This window comes from Pseudophryne corroboree, chromosome 1 (genome assembly GCF_028390025.1).
Source record: "Pseudophryne corroboree isolate aPseCor3 chromosome 1, aPseCor3.hap2, whole genome shotgun sequence".
Classification (NCBI taxonomy): Eukaryota; Metazoa; Chordata; class Amphibia; order Anura; family Myobatrachidae; genus Pseudophryne; species Pseudophryne corroboree.
The window spans coordinates 269,904,498-269,924,655 of record NC_086444.1 but is presented as its reverse complement, the minus strand read 5'-3'; the positions used below and the strand labels follow the sequence as shown (position 1 = coordinate 269,924,655).

The 20,158-nt window shown below is 46.0% G+C and overlaps 1 protein-coding gene across 1 annotated transcript in view; it reads right to left on the bottom strand.

The window, feature by feature from the left end:
- ADAMTS19 (ADAM metallopeptidase with thrombospondin type 1 motif 19) overlaps positions 1-20,158 on the bottom strand; it is a 512,659-nt gene that overhangs the window by 179,973 nt on the left and 312,528 nt on the right. The window contains exon 11 of the mRNA XM_063964256.1: positions 7,344-7,445. Coding sequence (XP_063820326.1) covers positions 7,344-7,445 — 102 coding nt within the window. The remainder of the gene's footprint in view (positions 1-7,343; positions 7,446-20,158) is intronic.

The window sequence follows — 20,158 nt, the reverse complement described above, 5'->3', positions numbered from 1 at the left end:
CATCCATAAGTATACTAGTATCCATCCATCTCCATTGTTTACCTGAGGTGCCTTTTAGTTGTGCCTATTAAAATATGGAGAACAAAAATGTTGAGGTTCCAAAAATAGGGAAAGATCAAGATCGACTTTCACCTCGTGCTGAAGCTGCTGCCACTAGTCATGGCCGAGACGATGAAATGCCAGCAACGTCGTCTGCCAAGGCCGATGCCCAATGTCATAGTACAGAGCATGTAAAATCCAAAACACCAAATATCAGTAAAAAAAGGACTCAAAAATCTGAAATAAAATTGTCAGAGGAGAAGCGTAAACTTGCCAATATGCCATTTACCACACGGAGTGGCAAGGAACGGCTGAGGCCCTGGCCTATGTTCATGGCTAGTGGTTCAGCTTCACATGAGGATGGAAGCACTCAGCCTCTCGCTAGAAAAATGAAAAGACTCAAGCTGGCAAAAGCACAGCAAAGAACTGTGCGTTCTTCGAAATCACAAATCCACAAGGAGAGTCCAATTGTGTCGCTTGCGATGCCTGACCTTCCCAACACTGGACGTGAAGAGCATGCGCCTTCCACCATTTGCACGCCCCCTGCAAGTGCTGGAAGGAGCACCCGCGGTCCAGTTCCTGATAGTCAGATTGAAGATGTCAGTGTTGAAGTACACCAGGATGAGGAGGATATGGGTGTTGCTGGCGCTGGGGAGGAAATTGACCAGGAGGATTCTGATGGTGAGGTGGTTTGTTTAAGTCAGGCACCCGGGGAGACACCTGTTGTCCGTGGGAGGAATATGGCCATTGACATGCCTGGTGAAAATACCAAAAAAATCAGCTCTTCGGTGTGGAAGTATTTCAACAGAAATGCGGACAACATTTGTCAAGCCGTGTGTTGCCTTTGTCAAGCTGTAATAAGTAGGGGTAAGGACGTTAACCACCTCGGAACATCCTCCCTTATACGTCACCTGCAGCGCATTCATCATAAGTCAGTGACAAGTTCAAAAACTTTGGGCGACAGCGGAAGCAGTCCACTGACCAGTAAATCCCTTCCTCTTGTAACCAAGCTCACGCAAACCACCCCACCAACTCCCTCAGTGTCAATTTCCTCCTTCCCCAGGAATGCCAATAGTCCTGCAGGCCATGTCACTGGAAATTCTGACGAGTCTTCTCCTGCCTGGGATTCCTCCGATGCATCCTTGCATGTAACGCCTACTGCTGCTGGCGCTGCTGTTGTTGCTGCTGGGAGTCGATGGTCATCCCAGAGGGGAAGTCGTACTCGTAAGACCACTTTTACTACTTCCACCAAGCAATTGACTGTCTAACAGTCCTTTGCGAGGAAGATGAAATATCACAGCAGTCATCCTGCTGCAAAGCGGATAACTGAGGCCTTGGCATCCTGGGCGGTGAGAAACGTGGTTCCGGTATCCATCATTACTGCAGAGGCAACTAGAGACTTGTTGGAGGTACTGTGTCCCCGGTACCAAATACCATCCAGGTTACATTTCTCTAGGCAGGCGATACCGAAAATGTACACAGACCTCAGAAAAAGACTCTACAGTGTACTAAAAAATGCAGTTGTACCCAATGTCCACTCAACCACGGACATGTGGACAAGTGGAGCAGGGCAGGCTCAGGACTATATGACTGTGGCAGCCCACTGGGTAGATGTATGGACTCCCGCCGCAAGAACAGCAGCGGCGGCACCAGTAGCAGCATCTCGCAAACGCCAACTCTTTCCTAGGCAGGCTACGCTTTGTATCACCGCTTTCCAGAATACGCACACAGCTAAAAACCTCTTACGGCAACTGAGGAAGATCATCGCAGAATGGCTTACCCCAATTGGACTCTCCTGTGGATTTGTGGCATCGGACAACGCCAGCAATATTGTGTGTGCATTAAATATGGGCAAATTCCAGCACGTCCCATGTTTTGCACATACCTTGAATTTGGTGGTGCAGAATAATTTAAAAAACGAGAGGGGCGTGCAAGAGATGCTGTCGGTGGCCAGAAGAATTGCGGGACACTTTCGGCGTACAGGCACCACATACAGAAGACTGGAGCACCACCAAAAACGCCTGAACCTGCCCTGCCATCATCTGAAGCAAGAAGTGGTAACGAGGTGGAATTCAACCCTCTATATGCTTCAGAGGTTGGAGGAGCAGCAAAAGGCCATTCAAGCCTATACAACTGAGCACGATATAGGAGGTGGAATGCACCTGTCTCAAGCGCAGTGGAGAATGATTTCAACGTTGTGCAAGGTTCTGCAACCTTTTGAACTTGCCACACGTGAAGTCAGTTCAGACACTGCCAGCCTGAGTCAGGTCATTCCCCTCATCAGGCTTTTGCAGAAGAAGCTGGAGACATTGAAGGAGGAGCTAACACAGAGCGATTCCGCTAGGCATGTGGGACTTGTGGATGGAGCCCTTAATTCGCTTAACAAGGATTCACGGGTGGTCAATCTGTTGAAATCAGAGCACTACATTTTGGCCACCGTGCTCGATCCTAGATTTAAAACCTACCTTGGATCTCTCTTTCCGGCAGACACAAGTCTGCTGGGGTTCAAAGAACTGCTGGTGACAAAATTGTCAAGTCAAGCGGAACGCGACCTGTCAACATCTCCTCCTTCACATTCTCCCGTAACTGGGGGTGCGAGGAAAAGGCTCAGAATTCCGAGCCCACCCGCTGGCGGTGATGCAGGGCAGTCTGGAGCGACTGCTGATGCTGACATCTGGTCCGGACTGAAGGACCTGACTACGATTACGGACATGTCGTCTACTGTCACTGCATATGATTCTCTCCCCATTGAAAGAATGGTGGAGGATTATATGAGTGACCGCATTCAAGTAGGCACGTCAGACAGTCCGTACTTATACTGGCAGGAAAAAGAGGCAATTTGGAGGCCCTTGCACAAACTGGCTTTATTCTACCTAAGTTGCCCTCCCACAAGTGTGTACTCCGAAAGAGTGTTTAGTGCCGCCGCTCACCTTGTCAGCAATCGGCGTACGAGGTTACATCCAGAAAATGTGGAGAAGATGATGTTCATTAAAATGAATTATAATCAATTACTCTGTGGAGACATTGACCAGCAGCAATTGCCTCCACAAAATACACAGGGAGCTGAGATGGTGGATTCCAGTGGGGACGAATTGATAATCTGTGAGGAGGGGGATGTACACGGTGATATATCGGAGGATGATGATGAGGTGGACATCTTGCCTCTGTAGAGCCAGTTTGTGCAAGGAGAGATTAATTGCTTCTTTTTTGGTGGGGGTCCAAACCAACCCGTCATTTCAGTCACAGTCGTGTGGCAGACCCTGTCACTGAAATGATGAGTTGGTTAAAGTGTGCATGTCCTGTTTATACAACATAAGGGTGGGTGGGAGGGCCCAAGGACAATTCCATCTTGCACCGCTTTTTTCTTTCATTTTTCTTTGCGTCATGTGCTGTTTGGGGGGTGTTTTTTGGAAGGGCCATCCTGCGTGACACTGCAGTGCCACTCCTAGATGGGCCAGGTGTTTGTGTCGGCCACTAGGGTCGCTTAGCTTACTCACACAGCTACCTCATTGCGCCTCTTTTTTTCTTTGCGTCATGTGCTGTTTGGGGGGTGTTTTTTGGAAGGGCCATCCTGCGTGACACTGCAGTGCCACTCCTAGATGGGCCAGGTGTTTGTGTCGGCCACTAGGGTCGCTTATCTTAGTCACACAGCTACCTCATTGCGCCTCTTTTTTTTCTTCTTTGCGTCATGTGGTGCTGTTTGGGGAGTGTTTTTTGGAAGGGCCATCCTGCGTGACACTGCAGTGCCACTCCTAGATGGGCCAGGTGTTTGTGTCGGCCACTAGGGTCGCTTAGCTAACTCACACAGCTACCTCATTGCGCTTCTTTTTTTCTTTGCGTCATGTGCTGTTTGGGGGGTGTTTTTTGGAAGGGCCATCCTGCGTGACACTGCAGTGCCACTCCTAGATGGGCCAGGTGTTTGTGTCGGCCACTAGGGTCGCTTATTTTAGTCACACAACTACCTCATTGCGCCTCTTTTTTTTCTTCTTTGCGTCATGTGCTGCTGTTTGGGGAGTGTTTTTTGGAAGGGCCATCCTGCGTGACACTGCAGTGCCACTCCTAGATGGACCAGGTGTTTGTGTCGGCCACTAGGGTCGCTTAGCTTACTCACACAGCTACCTCATTGCGCCTCTTTTTTTCTTTGCGTCATGTACTGTTTGGGGAGTGTTTTTTGGAAGGGCCATCCTGCGTGACACTGCAGTGCCACTCCTAGATGGGCCCGGTGTTTGTGTCGGCCACTTGGGTCGCTTAGCTTACTCACACAGCTACCTCATTGCGCCTCTTTTTTTCTTTGTTTCATGTGCTGTTTGGGGAGTGTTTTTTGGAAGGGCCATCCTGCGTGACACTGCAGTGCCACTCCTAGATGGGCCAGGTGTTTGTGTCGGCCACTAGGGTCGCTTAGCTTACTCACACAGCTACCTCATTGCGCCTCTTTTTCTCTTTGCGTCATGTGCTGTTTGGGGAGTGTTTTTTGGAAGGGCCATCCTGCGTGACACTGCAGTGCCACTCCTAGATGGGCCAGGTGTTTGTGTCGGCCACTAGGGTCGCTTAGCTTACTCACACAGCTACCTCATTGCGCCTCTTTTTTTCTTTGCGTCATGTGCTATTTGGGGAGTGTTTTTTGGAAGGGCCATCCTGCGTGACACTGCAGTGCCACTCCTAGATGGGCCAGGTGTTTGTGTCGGCCACTAGGGTCGCTTAGCTTACTCACACAGCTACCTCATTGCGCCTCTTTTTTTCTTTGCGTCATGTGCTGTTTGGGGGGTGTTTTTTGGAAGGGCCATCCTGCGTGACACTGCAGTGCCACTCCTAGATTAGCCAGGTGTTTGTGTCGGCCACTAGGGTCGCTTATCTTAGTCACACAGCTACCTCATTGCGCCTCTTTTTTTTCTTTGCGTCATGTGCTGTTTGGGGAGTGTTTTTTGGAAGGGCCATCCTGCGTGACACTGCAGTGCCACTCCTAGATGGGCCAGGTGTTTGTGTCGGCCACTAGGGTCGCTTAGCTTACTCACACAGCTACCTCATTGCGCCTCTTTTTTTCTTTGCGTCATGTGCTGTTTGGGGAGTGTTTTTTGGAAGGGCCATCCTGCGTGACACTGCAGTGCCACTCCTAGATGGGCCAGGTGTTTGTGTCGGCCACTAGGGTCGCTTAGCTTACTCACACAGCTACCTCATTGCGCCTCTTTTTTTCTTTGCGTCATGTGCTGTTTGGGGAGTGTTTTTTGGAAGGGCCATCCTGCGTGACACTGCAGTGCCACTCCTAGATGGGCCAGGTGTTTGTGTCGGCCACTTGGGTCGCTTAGCTTAGCCATCCAGCGACCTCGGTGCAAATTTTAGGACTAAAAATAATATTGTGAGGTGTGAGGTGTTCAGAATAGACTGAAAATGAGTGGAAAATATGGTTATTGAGGTTAATAATACTTTGGGATCAAAATGACCCCCAAATTCTATGATTTAAGCTGTTTTTTAGGGTTTTTTGAAAAAAACACCCGAATCCAAAACACACCCGAATCCGACAAAAAAAATTCGGTGAGGTTTTGCCAAAACGCGTTCGAACCCAAAACACGGCCGCGGAACCGAACCCAAAACCAAAACACAAAACCCGAAAAATTTCCGGTGCTCATCACTACCATCAGGTAGGCATCTGATTGGCTCCAAACTTATTCTGCAGCAGGACAATGACCTCAAACATACAGCCAATGTAATTAAGAACTATCTTCAATGTAAAGAAGAACAAGGAGTCCTGGAAGTGATGATATGCTCCCCACAGAGCCCTGATCTCAACATCATTGAGTCTGTCTGTGATTACAAGAAGAGACAGAAGGATTTGAGCAAGTCTACATCAACACAAGATCTATGGTTAGTTCTCCAGGATGCTTAGAACAACCTCCCTGCCGAGTTCCTTCAAAAACTGTGTGCAAGTGTACCTATAAGAATTGATGCATTTTTGAAGGCAAATGGTGGTCACACCAAATATTGATTTGATTTAGATATCTCTTCTGTTCATTCACTTTGCATTTTGTTAATTGATACGTATAAACTATTAACACTTCTATTTTTGAAAGCATTCTTACTCTGCAGCATTTTATTCCACCTGCCTAAAACATTTACACAGTACTTTACTTACCAGTTGGGACAGCTATTGCAATAAAGAGGTGTTCAGGCTATGAAAAGACTTCCGGCTTTATGATCTGGAAGTCCTAATGTGCAAGTGAGGCTATCAGCCTGTGCAATCCGCAGGCAATATAGAAAGATCTTTTGGATCCCAATCTAGTGGTTTTTTGTTTTTTTAAAAAGAAGCCATTAGATTTCTATTAGCATAGATGGCATTGTCTTTTCAGAGCTTGCTCTATGCAGTAACATTGCAGCCACATAACATCAGGGCCGCCTAAACAGCATAGAAAGCCCTGGGCAAAGCAATGCACTGGGGTCCTTGACCAAATATGCCCAGAGGCTCCAAGAATTATGGGGCCTTTGGCAGCTGCCCAGTGTGCTTAGAACTTAAGATGGCCATCTTATGGTGACTGCTGTGCTGTGGGAACCTATGGCGACTGCTGTGCTGTGGTATCCTATGGCGACTGCTGTGCTGTGGGATCCTATGGCGACTGCTGTGCTGTGGGTCCACAGCAGGTATTGATGATTCATATGTATTGCAGTAAATCTGAGGTTTTACCACATTATGCTTGATACATCCTGCACCCAGTGCACTACAATGATTTCCACAGATTACCTACTATTATGTATGATACAAAGATAAACAAAAACTGCCCCCCTCATTTATTTATTCTCCAGTATCCGTAACCATTGTCTATATCCCCTTGTCTTCCATGTCAATTCCCATTTTCCTGTTCTCATGTCTGTGGACACACCAGATAGGCCTTTTAATATACAAGACATTGCAGTATTATCATCTATCACTTATTTCAGTTAGACAGCCACCAATAACTGCTAAATGTAAAGGTTCCAAGGAAGGAAAAAGGAAACAAGCAGCCCTTAGCCAGCATAACATATAAGGCTCCTGGGTACTATTGCAGTTGCTACTGCTGCTTCCAATCTTGTTACTGCACTGTCTGTTTGTGTTCCTGTATTTTGTCATTAAAAATACAAGAACGAGAACAATAATAAATTTATTAGTGTTAACCTTTGACTGTATAGTTAATGGACCACAAATAATACAACAGTCTATATTCGGATGTATTTAGACCATGAAAACCCATATGTGAACATAATGTAAACTTCATTTTTATGTGTGTTTTGTTATTACATTATCTTGTAGGTAGATTGGAGGATAAACCATCATGTACCTTTTCTGTTCCACATTCTGTGCCATCCATAGGGGGATCCAGCCTTGTTCTACACTCTGTCTCACCATCCAGCTTACACCACAGTCCTGTACAAATAACATGCTAAAAAATATGTTAAAAATGGCAGGTACATATTTAAGGTACATATTTTATACAACAAACATAAATTAGAATAATAATAATAATAATAATAATAATAATAATAACAATAACAACAACAACAACAACAACAACAACAGCAGAAATAACAACAATAATACTATTAGACACATTGGAGGAAATCTATATAGTTAAAGGAAGCATAAAGTTGTGATATCATTAAAAGTGGATGTACTGTATGTGATTTCTGTGTACTGTACAAATAATGATGCCTCCACTTTTATCTTTATTTTAGCCAAAAAGTGGCAATGTTGGTATTATTTGTTTGTTTTTTATAAAGCATGGTGTTAATTTATCACTATTTTAATGACAATTTACCTCTTGCAACCTCCAATTTAATATAATTCTCCGTATAGATTATGCTAAAAAACAGATTGTTTGTGCAAGTTAGATAAACTAGCTACAAAAGGTGGACAATGCATATGCATACATTTAAAGGTGCTTCCTATTTTTCACAATGCAAATGGCCTTGCCTTTAATGCAAGAAATTATATTAGCCGCAAAGTTATCAATTTTACAAATTCCGTAAATATGATGCTAAAAATACAACAAAAATCCCAAATTTCTCTTAATATACGAGGGGTGTGCAATACATTTCTGGAGGTGCAGTCTATAGGTAGACACAATCTGACTGTCTGGTTGTGAACTGCAGGGCCGTTTCTTGGGGCAGGCGAGCAGTGCAACCGCACTGGGCGCCCGCCGCGGCACTAACTGTGGCTCCCTGCTTCCCCCTCCTATTTCTCCCCGAGTAACCCGCTCGGGGGCGGAGTTTCACGGAATGACGCGGTTGCGTCGTTACGTCACGATGCAACCCCGTCACTCCACAAAACTCCCAACCCCCCCCCCCCCCCCTTCCCGAGCGGAGTACAGAGGGGGATCCAAGTTAGGAAGAGGGAAAGGCTGGCGTGAGGAGCGACTGGTGAGGCGGGCCGAAGAGCGGTAATCGCCTCTGCAAGTATTCTCTCTCTCTCTGTGTGGGGCTTAATATGGTAGAATTTTTTTTTCCTGTGGTGGTGGTGATCTGTTGGGGCAGGGTCAAAAACTGGATTGTGAGGTAGTCTTTTCAGACTAGACCATGCCCATTTAAATGAGGCCACACCCATTCAGATGAGGCCACGCCCCCTTGTCGGGTGCGCGCACAAGTTTTTTTTTCTTTTCATCTAGGTGTTGTGGGGGGGGCACATTTTTTTATGTCATGGGGGGGGGCGCATTTTTAAATCTCGCACTGGGAGCCAAATTGGCTAGAAACAGCCCTGGTGAACTGTAATCTCTGACTAAAGTTCTTGTGAAATGTCAAGGCACAGAACCGTATATAAACAGCACTGCACAACAAAAAAGTCAGCAGGTCCACTTCCTTCACAGACTCGTTATAGAGCTCAACAGAGGCCACTGATGTGACATGATCTTCAATAACTGTAAGAGTGGTCTGCTAAGATCATTTTGACCAACTGCAAGCTGCTTTTGAATAGGAAGCACCATCCCAAACCACTCTGTTTGAGTGGTTCGCAGAATTTTGGCACAGGAAATGGTCTCTAGAAGAGCAGGAGCGCAGCGTCTGACCTGTGTCTGCCAACACCAAGGACAACATTGCTGCCTTACAGGCCATAGTTGAGGTGGATGCCAATGTTACCATGGCCCATTTAAAGAAGGATCCATCCACTTAATAATCCACAAAAAGGCTTGGTCTGAGCAAGGTTTCTCCATGATGGTTGCCCAATCAGCTGACTCAAGAGCAGAAGTAGGCTCGGGTGATTTGGTGCCGCAACATGCTGGCCATATTTGATGGGTGTCACTCAAACACTGTCTGGGAGATCATCAGTGGCAATGAACCCTGAATCTACAGTTTTCACCCTGAGTCCAAGCAACAGTGAGCTCAGTGGACCCAGTTGGAGGTGTGCTGCCACAGAAGTGCTGACATGAGAACAGTGTGACCAAGCAAATGGTGACTGTTTTTGTGGTCAGGACTAGTAATGTAGCTACCATACCACTTGTGCAGCAAGCCGTCACTTGGGACTGGTATGCCAACCAATGCCGGATGCAAGTTCTGGAAGCCATTTCCAGGCATCATCCAAAAACTTGTGCTCGTGGTGCCCTTCTCCTTCATGACAATGCATCTGTCCACAAGTCTAGGAAAGTGGTGGAATTTTTGGCCATGAACGCATCCATGAGCTTTGTCATCTTCGATACAGTCCAGACCTGTCCCCCTCTAACTTTTTTGTGTTCCCACAAATCAAGTGCAAGATGTGTGGGATTCATTTTGAGTGACTGGAAGCTGCAGTGGAGACCATCATCCAGCATGTAGAGGACATACCTCCTTCGGACTGGTCCAGCTGCTTCACCAAGTTAGCATAGGCTCCCTCTTGCGAATACTTTGAAAACATTTAATATTCACTTTGTTTATAAATAAAATACTTTTTGTGTATCTGAAAACTTACTGCACATCCCTGGTGTTGCGATCAGTAAAATACTTTGAGATTCTCTTAAGCAGTTTATTGGAAGAAAAAAGATGAAGCTACAGTATATTAGATTGTTAATGCTTCTATTTTCAATAAAGGTCTCACAAATACTGTAAGTAGTGGAAGAATTGTTTGCTTTGTAATACCTACAGTTGACTATAGATAGTCAAATCAAACCATTTTGTTCCTTCAGTGATTTGTGTAGCACAAAGTCTGGGGAATCCTTTAGTAATTTCCCATTAAAGTCTGATCCGCTTCATCAAATAACTTGACACTGTAAAGGAGCTTATTTGGTGAAATCAAGTTACTTGATAAAATGTATCAGTATTGTCTATTTTAAATGAGATTTTAATATGAAATGCCTGCTGTGCTCATATGCTTGCATCCATTGCAGTGAATGTTTAAGATGTGCTCGCTATGGGGACTATTTAATAGGGTTTGTGGTAAAGTCCCAGAAATAAACATTCCTTATTACCGGTGACTTTAGTGATTTGTAATGAATTTTAGGGGCTATTTATTACTAAACAGAAGCTGACAGATGGGCTCTGAAAACAGACATTCCCACGTAGACTATACAGTAATATATTGTGCTATCCCTTACTTCTGGGTTCAGACCTGGCTTCTACAATATGCGTGCACAGCTTCACATGTGTAAGTGGTTACCAGGAATGGCTCCTACATATCTGGTGTCTGGCCTTAGATACCATGGCATATGCACTGCATAGATTTAAGGAGCTGTTATTACTCTTTCTCTTGGCAGTGTCAAGTACTGCCAAGTCATAGACAACAGTAGGAGGATCGAGAGCTACCGAAATTTACTGTATATCCAAAAGTGACCTGGATCTGCAGCAGGGCCGTAACTAGCTGTGTGCAGAGTGTGCACTGCACATAGCGCTGCAGGGTAGGGGGCACTGTTGGCAGCACTTGTTAGTTATCTGTTTTTATTACTTTCACTTGCAGCTTCCCCCCTTTTTTGGGGGACTGCCCCTGTCTCCTACCGGCACCGCTTCTGTCACTAATACCTATACAGCATTCATGGACTTGACTAGATAGCTCTTTGTTGTTCAGTTGCACTGTTCTTTAATACATTTCAAGATGCTGATGTGCTATGGCTTTGCAATTGGACACTCTATTCATTGATCTGTCTGCTCTTACATAGAGAGCTACAGAACTATAAGTTAGAAAGTTCTCTTTGAAGCCTACCTTGTACTTTGTGATGGATCTGCTCAATTATGGTGCTGGTTATTTTTTTTTACGGGGTACAGGTAGCTTCATATAGTAGGAAACCTCATAGGTTTTATGCAGAATCAAGTGGCTTGGTGGGTGGTGTGTTTGGCTGGGATGCAGCCCGTTGTGGGTGTGAGTCCTGTGTGTGGCAGTATATTGTAATGTGTTAATGAAAGGCATTGTGGCTGAATGGTCGCAAGCTCTCAAGGTTGAGTGCATGAATGTGGTATAAAGATGATTTGTGTCCAAATCCATGTTCTTGCAGTGTTCTATAAAAGTGTATAATATACATATATATGTATATATATATATATATTAGAGATGTGCACTGGAAATTTTTCGGGTTTTGTGTTTTGGTTTTGGATTCGGTTCTGCGGCCGTGTTTTGGATTCGGACGCGTTTTGGCAAAACCTCCCTGAAATTTTTTTGTCGGATTCGGGTGTGTTTTGGATTCGGGTGTTTTTTTTACAAAAAACCCTCAAAAAAAAGCTTAAATCATAGAATTTGGGGGTCATTTTGATCCCATAGTATTATTAACCTCAATAACCATAATTTCCACTCATTTTCAGTCTATTCTGAACACCTCACACCTCACAATATTATTTTTAGTCCTAAAATTTGCACCGAGGTCGCTGGATGGCTAAGCTAGGCGACACAAGTGGCCGACACAAACACCTGGCCCATCTAGGAGTGGCACTGCAGTGTCAGGCAGGATGGCACTTCAAAAAATAGTCCCCAAACAGCACATGATGCAAAGAAAAAAAGAGGCGCACCAAGGTCGCTGTGTGACTAAGCTAAGCGACACAAGTGGCCGACACAAACACCTGGCCCATCTAGGAGTGGCACTGCAGTGTCAGACAGGATGGCACTTCAAAAAAATAGTCCTCAAACAACACATGATGCAAAGAAAAAAAGAGGCGCAATGAGGTAGCTGCGTGACTAAGCTAAGCGACCCAAGTGGGCGACACAAACACCTGGCCCATCTAGGAGTGGCACTGCAGTTTTCTAGCGAGAGGATGACTGCTTCTATCCTCATGTGAAGCTGAACCACTAGCCATGAACATAGGCCAGGGCCTCAACCGTTTCTTGCCACTCCGTGTCGTAAATGGCATATTGGCAAGTTTACGCTTCTCATCAGACACTTTCAATTTTGATTTTTGGGTCATTTTACTGAACTTTTGTTTTTTGGATTTTACATGCTCTCTACTATGACATTGAGCATCGGCCTTGGCAGACGACGTTGATGGCATTTCATCGTCTCGGCCATGACTAGTGGCAGCAGCTTCAGCACGAGGTGGAAGTGGATCTTGATCTTTCCCTATTTTAACCTCCACATTTTTGTTCTCCATTTTTTAATGTGTGGAATTATATGCCAGTATCAATAGCAATGGCCTACTACTATATATACTGCGCACAACTGAAATGCACCACAGGTATGGATGGATAGTATACTTGACGACACAGAGGTAGGTAGAGCAGTGGCCTTCCGTACCGTACTGCTATATATACTGGTGGTCACTGTCAGCAAACTGAAAAACTAAAATGCACCACAGGTATAGAATCTAGATGGATAGTATACTTGACGACACAGAGGTAGGTAGAGCAGTGGCCTTCCGTACCCTACTGCTATATATACTGGTGGTCACTGTCAGCAAACTGCAAAACTAAAATGCACCACAGGTATAGAATCTAGATGGATAGTATACTTGACGACACAGAGGTAGGTAGAGCAGTGGCCTTCCGTACCGTATTGCTATATATACTGGTGGTCACTGTCAGTAAACTGCAAAACTAAAATGCACCACAGGTATAGAATCTAGATGGATAGTATACTTGACGACACAGAGGTAGGTAGAGCAGTGGCCTTCCGTACCGTACTGCTATATATACTGGTGGTCACTGTCAGCAAACTGCAAAACTAAAATGCACCACAGGTATAGAATCTAGATGGATAATATACTTGACGACACAGAGGTAGGTAGAGCAGTGGCCTTCCGTACCGTACTGCTATATATACTGGTGGTCACTGTCAGCAAACTGCAAAACTAAAATGCACCACAGGTATAGAATCTAGATGGATAGTATACTTGACGACACAGAGGTAGGTAGAGCAGTGGCCTTCCGTACCGTACTGCTATATATACTGGTGGTCACTGTCAGCAAACTGCAAAACTAAAATGCACCACAGGTATAGAATCTAGATGGATAGTATACTTGACGACACAGAGGTAGGTAGAGCAGTGGCCTTCCGTACCGTACTGCTATATATACTGGTGGTCACTGTCAGCAAACTGAAAAACTAAAATGCACCACAGGTATAGAATCTAGATGGATAGTATACTTGACGACACAGAGGTAGGTAGAGCAGTGGACTTCCGTACCGTACTGCTATATATACTGGTGGTCACTGTCAGCAAACTGCAATACTAAAATGCACCACAGGTATAGAATCTCGATAGATAGTATACTTGACGACACAGAGGTAGGTAGAGCAGTGGCCTTCCGTACCGTACTGTTATATATACTGGTGGTCACTGTCAGCAAACTGCAAAACTAAAATGCACCACAGGTATAGAATCTAGATGGATAGTATACTTGACGACACAGAGGTAGGTAGAGCAGTGGCCTTCCGTACCGTACTGCTATATATACTGGTGGTCACTGTCAGCAAACTGCAAAACTAAAATGCACCACAGGTATAGAATCTAGATGGATAGTATACTTGACGACACAGAGGTAGGTAGAGCAGTGGCCTTCCGTACCGTACTGCTATATATACTGGTGGTCACTGTCAGCAAAACTCTGCACTGTACTCCTCCTATATAATACTGCTGGTCCCCAGTCCCCACAATAAAGCAGTGTGAGCACAGATATATGCAGCACACTGAGCACAGATATGGAGCGTTTTTCAGGCAGAGAACGTATAATACTGGTGGTCACTGGTCAGCAAAACTCTGCACTGTACTCCACCTATATAATACTGCTGGTCCCCAGTCCCCACAATAAAGCAGTATGAGCACAGATATATGCAGCACACTAAGCACAGATATGGAGCGTTTTTCAGGCAGAGAACGGATAAAACTGGTGGTCACTGATCAGCAAAACTCTGCACTGTACTCCTCCTATATAATACAGCTGCTCCTCAGTCCCCACAATTAAGCAATAAGCACAAATATTTGCAGCAACATTAATAAACGGAGAGGACGCCAGCCACGTCCTCTCCCTAACATTTCTAATATGAAAAGAGGAAACCACCTTTGGCAGAAATTGTTGCTGAGTTCTCAATTCTGCCCTATCTTCATGGAAGATCAAATAAGGGCTCTTGTGAGACAAGGCAGCCAATTCAGACACCCGCCTTGCGGATGCCAATGCTAACAAAATGACAACCTTCCAAGTGAGGAAATTCAACTCCACTTTACTTAAAGGTTCAAACCAATGTGATTTTAGGAATGTCAAACCCACATTAAGATCCCAAGGTGCCACAGGTGGCACAAAAGGAGGTTGGATGTGCAGGACCCCTTTTACAAAGGTCTGCACCTCAGGAAGTGAGGCCAATTGTTTCTGAAAGAAAATTGACAAAGCAGAAATCTGCACTTTTATGGAGCCTAATTTAAGGCTCGCATCCACTCCATTTTGTAGAAAATGGAGAAAACGTCCAAGGTCAAACTTCTCCACTGGAGCTTTCTTGGACTCGCAACAGGAAATATATTTCCTCCAAATACGGTGATAGTGTTTCGACGTCACACCCTTCCTAGCAAGGATAAGAGTGGGGATGACTTCATCGGGAATACCCTTACGGGCTAAAATCTGGTGTTCAACCGCCATGCTGTCAAACGTAGCCGCTGTAAGTCTTGATAGACGAACGGCCCCTGCCGCAGCAGATCCTCGCGAAGAGGAAGAGGCCATGGATCTTCGACTAACAACTACTGAAGATCCGGGTACCAAATTCTCCTTGGCCAGTCTGGAACTACAAGGAGTTCTGGAATCTGTGATTTTCTTAGGATTCTCAGAACCTTTGGAATGAGAGGAAGCGTAGGGAAAACGTACACCGACGGATACACCCAAGGTGACGTCAGTGCATCCACTGCCGCCGCCTGAGGGGCCCTGGACCGGGAACAATACTTTAGTAGTATTTTGTTGTGGTGGGACGCCATCAAGTCTATGTGGGGAACCCCCCATAGATTTGTTAGTAGGGAGAAGACCTCCTGATGGAGGCTCCACTCTCCTGGATGTAGATCGTGTCTGCTGAGGAAGTCTGCTTCCCAGTTGTCCACTCCCGAAAGGAAAATTGCAGACAGAGCGCTTACCCGAGTCTCTGCCCAGCGAAGAATCCTTGTGTCTTCTGCCATTGCTGTTCTGCTCTTTGTGCCGCCTTGGCGGTTTATGTACGCTACTGCTGTCACATTGTCCGATTGGATCAGAACAGGCCGGTTTAGAAGAAGATGCTCAGCTTGTAGAAGCTCGTTGTAAATGGCCCTCAACTCCAGCACGTTTATGTGAAGAAGAGTTTCCTGACTTGACCATCTTCCTTGGAAGGTCACCCTTGTGTGACTGCTCCCCAACCCCGGAGACTTGCATCTGTGGTCACTAGGATCCAGTCTTGGATCCCGAATCTGCGTCCTTCTAAGAGGTGAGAGCTGTGTAGCCACCACAGCAGTGAGATTCTGGTGTTGGGGGATAGAACTATCCTCCAGTGCATATGAAGGTGGGAACCGGACCATTTGTCCAACAGGTCCCACTGAAACACTCTGGCATGGAACTTCCCGAATTGGAGGGCCTCGTATGCCGCCACCATCTTCCCCAGCAATCGAATGCATTGATGAAGAATGGAGACAGTTGGTGGTTTCAGAATGAGTTTTACCAAACTCTGAATTTCCAGTGCTTTCTCCGGAGGGAGGAACACTCTCAGCTGGACCGTGTCCAGAATCATACCCAAAAATGCCAACCGGGTTGTTGGAATGAAGTGTGATTTCGACAGGTTCAAGAGACAGCCGTGCTGTTGTAGAAGAGACAGAGACAGTGCAATGTCCTGTACCAGTTTTTCCTTGGCCCTCGCCTTTATCAGGAGATCATCCAAGTACGGGATAATTGTAACTACTCTTTTTCTGAGGAGAACCATCATTTCTACCATGACTTTTGTGAAAATCCTCGGAGCCGTGGCCAGGCCAAACGGCAACGTCTGAAATTGGTAATGAGTATCCTGGATTGCAAACCGGAGATAACTCTGATGAGGGGGATAAATGGGAACATGAAGGTAGGCATCCTTTATGTCCAAAGACACCATGAATTCCCCCTCCTCCAGGCTGGAGATCACCGCTCGGAGAGACTCCATCTTGAATTTGAATTTCTTCAGGAAAAAATTTTGAGATTTTAGGTTGAGGATTGGTCATACCGAGCCATCTGGGTTCGGCACTACAAATAGGCTTGAATAAAACCCTTCCCCTAGTTGCGCCCGGGGGACCGGGATCACACCCTGATTTTGACATAATTTTTGTATTGCTCCACAGACTAGAACTCTGTCTGGAAGCAAAACTGGTAAGGGTGATTTGAAAAAACGGCGAGGGGGAACGTTGACTGAAAAGCCTTAGATGTGCCCCCACCGGTGCGGTCTCCTGTAAGGGAGACCCGGCGTCATGCGGTGGATTTTGCGGAAGCCGGGGAGGACTTCTGCTCTTGTGAACTTGAGTAGGTGGGAGTTCTCTTGCCCCTTCCTCTACCTCTGGTAGCGAGGAAGAAGTTACCTCGGCCTTTTCTATATTTATTGGGCCGAAAGGACTGCATTTGATAGTGCGGTTTCTTCTGTTGTGCAGGAGCATTAGGTAAATAAGTAGATTTACCCGCTGTGGCCGCTGATACTAAATCAGTAAGGCCATCACCAAACAGTTCCCCACCCTTAAAGGGAAGGGACTCCATATTTTTCTTGGAATCAGCGTCAGCATTCCATTGATGAGTCCATAGCGCATGCCTAGCCGCAATTGACATAGCATTAGCCTTAGCCCCCAGGAGGCCAGCATCTCTTGCAGCCTCTTTCAAGTACGCAGCCGCGTCCCTGATATAACCAAGCGTCACTAGGATGCTATCCCTATCCAGAGTATCTAAATCCGCAGATAAACTTTCAGCCCATTTTTCAATGGCGCTACTAACCCACGCTGACGCAATAAGCGGTCTAAGCTGCGTCCCCGTGGTAGTAAAATTAGCTTTTAAAGTAGCCTCCTGCTTACGATCAGCCGGCTCCTTAAGAGTCGTCGACTGAGCCGCAGGGAGCGCTACCTGTTTAGACAAGCGTGCTAGGGCTACGTCTACTGTGGGTGGTATTTCCCACTTATCCCTATCCACTGCGGGAAAGGGGTATGCCACCTTGATCCTATTAGGAATGAAAAATTTCTTATCAGGTGTATTCCAAATGCCATCAAAAAGGTCATTTAGTTCAAAACAAGGAGGAAAAGTAACCAAGCGTCTCTTTTCTTTGTAAATAAGGACCCTCGTTTCTGGTGTAAAGGGGTCCTCGTCAATACGTAATCTGTCTTTGACAGCCACAATCATATATTGAATACTCTTAGCCAATTTAGGATCTAATCTAGAATCAGCATAATCGGCACCGGTATCAGAGTCCGTGTTGGTATCTGTGTCATCTAATTGGTCAACAACACGTTTTAGTGACCCTTGTAATAAAGCGTCATCTACTGATCTCTTCCAAATCTGCAGTTGAGAGTCAGATTCAGTAAACTTTTGATTTAATAGAGTAACATTAGCATTTAAAGCATTTAAAGCAGTTAACCAATCAGCAGTCGGCGGTGCCGACAGGACCCCCAAAACATTTGGTGTCCCCAATAAATTATCCCCGAGAGGAAAATTCTGCCTCAGACATGTTGTCTCCCTAACAGCACAGAAAAGAAAGCCTGTGAGGGAACAAAAGGAAAGGAGCCAGCTCACACCCCAGCGCCAAAGTGCAGGTCTGAAAAACACCCTCAAGTGTCACAGAGCTGCAGCGCTATAATATGTATGTAAATATTCTGCCCCCTCCCCCTCGTTATATAGCCCCTGGTACTTGCTGCTGTGAGGAAGGACCAGCGCTGCTGCTTGGAGGAGGAAATGGCACCGAGTGAGCCTGGAGGAAGAAGCCCCGCACCCAACATGGCGCGCTTATTCCCGCTTATTTTTACATGTTTATCCTGGGGGTTTGCGGGCAGTGCCAGGGCACTGTACAGATATGCCAGCCTTATTTATGAGGTATTTTTAGCTCCCCAGGGCGCCCCCCCCCCCCAGCGCCCTGCTCCCAGCGGTGTGTACAGTCCGGGAGCCTGGCACGCACTGAGCAAATCACACTGCGCGGTACCTCTATATGCCGTGTTTGTTGAAGAGAAGATGTCTTTTCCTCACATACTCACCTGTCTTCTGACTTCTGGCTTGAAGAGGGGGGACGGCAAGCTGTGGGAGCGAGCATCCAGGAGAGCCCGGCGTTCATCTCCCCTCAAGAGCAGAAGGCATCCTGTCAGCAGCAGCAGAGCCCTGAAACTCATTAGAAGTGGGTCTAGACTGCTCTCCCCTCTTTCCCACGAAGCAGGGAGTCTGTAGCCAGCAGATCTCCCCAAAATAAAAACCTAACATTAAAGGCCCGTACACACTGGTCGATGTATCGGCCGTTCTCTTGAACGGCCGATACATCGCGGGACCGTCGGCCAGTGTGTACGGGCGATACGTCTGTGAACTCCGTCGTTCACAGACGTATCGCGTCGGCCGCGCAGCACAGCCGACAGCCAATATATCTAACGATATATTGGCCCGTCGCTGTGTGTGTACGGGGCGGTCGTCCGACCGCCCGTACACATGCTGCGGCGGCCGGCGGTGATTGACAGGTGAACTGGGCGGGCGCGAGTGCCCGCCCGCCCAGTTCATGACGTCAGTCCCCCGACGGATCGGGCTGTGTGTATGCACAGCACACTGCCCGATCCGTACATAGATATATCTGCAGATCAATTGATCTGCAGATATATCTAATAGTGTGTACCCACCTAAAGTCTTTTCAGAGAAACTCTAAGAGCTCCATCTCGCAGGGCACATTTTCTAAACTGAGTCTGGGGAGGGATATAGAGGGAGGAGCCAGGTCACGCCCCCTTTGAAAGTCTTAAAGTGCCCATGTCTCCTGCGGATCCGTCTATATCCCATGGTTCTTTTGGTGTCCCCAACATCCTCAAGGACGTAATAGAAATATATATATAATGTGGGAAAGGGCATCACAAAATGGGCTTTTTTTGGTATCAATGTTGTCATGCCCCGATGACCCCTCTCCATGAGGGGGAGGGGGGGGCACCAATTCTCTTTCTGGCACAGGGCACCAAAAAGTCTAGTTACGGCTCTGATCTGCAGCTAGACACATCTACTTCAGTGCTTGCAGTATGATGTGAATTGGTCGTTGTATTTAGTAAGAGTATGTAAAGAAGTCTTTTCATGATTCTAGACCATTTACAAGGTAATGGCACTCTATGCTGAAACAATCATCCAAGAAATTAGAACTGCACAGCCTGTTCTGGAAAGCTGTACCCAGAGCAAATCTTTCCTATAATGCTGAACACTAGCAGCAACCGCAATTAGTGCATTAGGAGATATTGTGTTACCTCTTTTTGTGATGGCATCTACAAAAGATAATACAAGTGCCTACATCTCTGTGATCACTTTGAACAAGTACTAATCCTGCTCCAAGTGGCATTGTAAACGGCCGATAGGAAGTGTGACGGGTGAATCAGTGCTGGGATCCAATAAAATTCTAAGGTTTCATACAGTCCTATTCATCACCACATGGTGGTGGAACAGATTTACTTTTTGTTTATTTATTTAGTTTTACATCTCAAAATTTGGATCGAAAATTTAATTTAGCAGGATGTATATGCCCCAGTGATACAACAGTGTATAATAAGTAGCTAATTAGTGCCAATATTCACATATTGTTGACTTATTTCAGGAGTTTGATCTAGA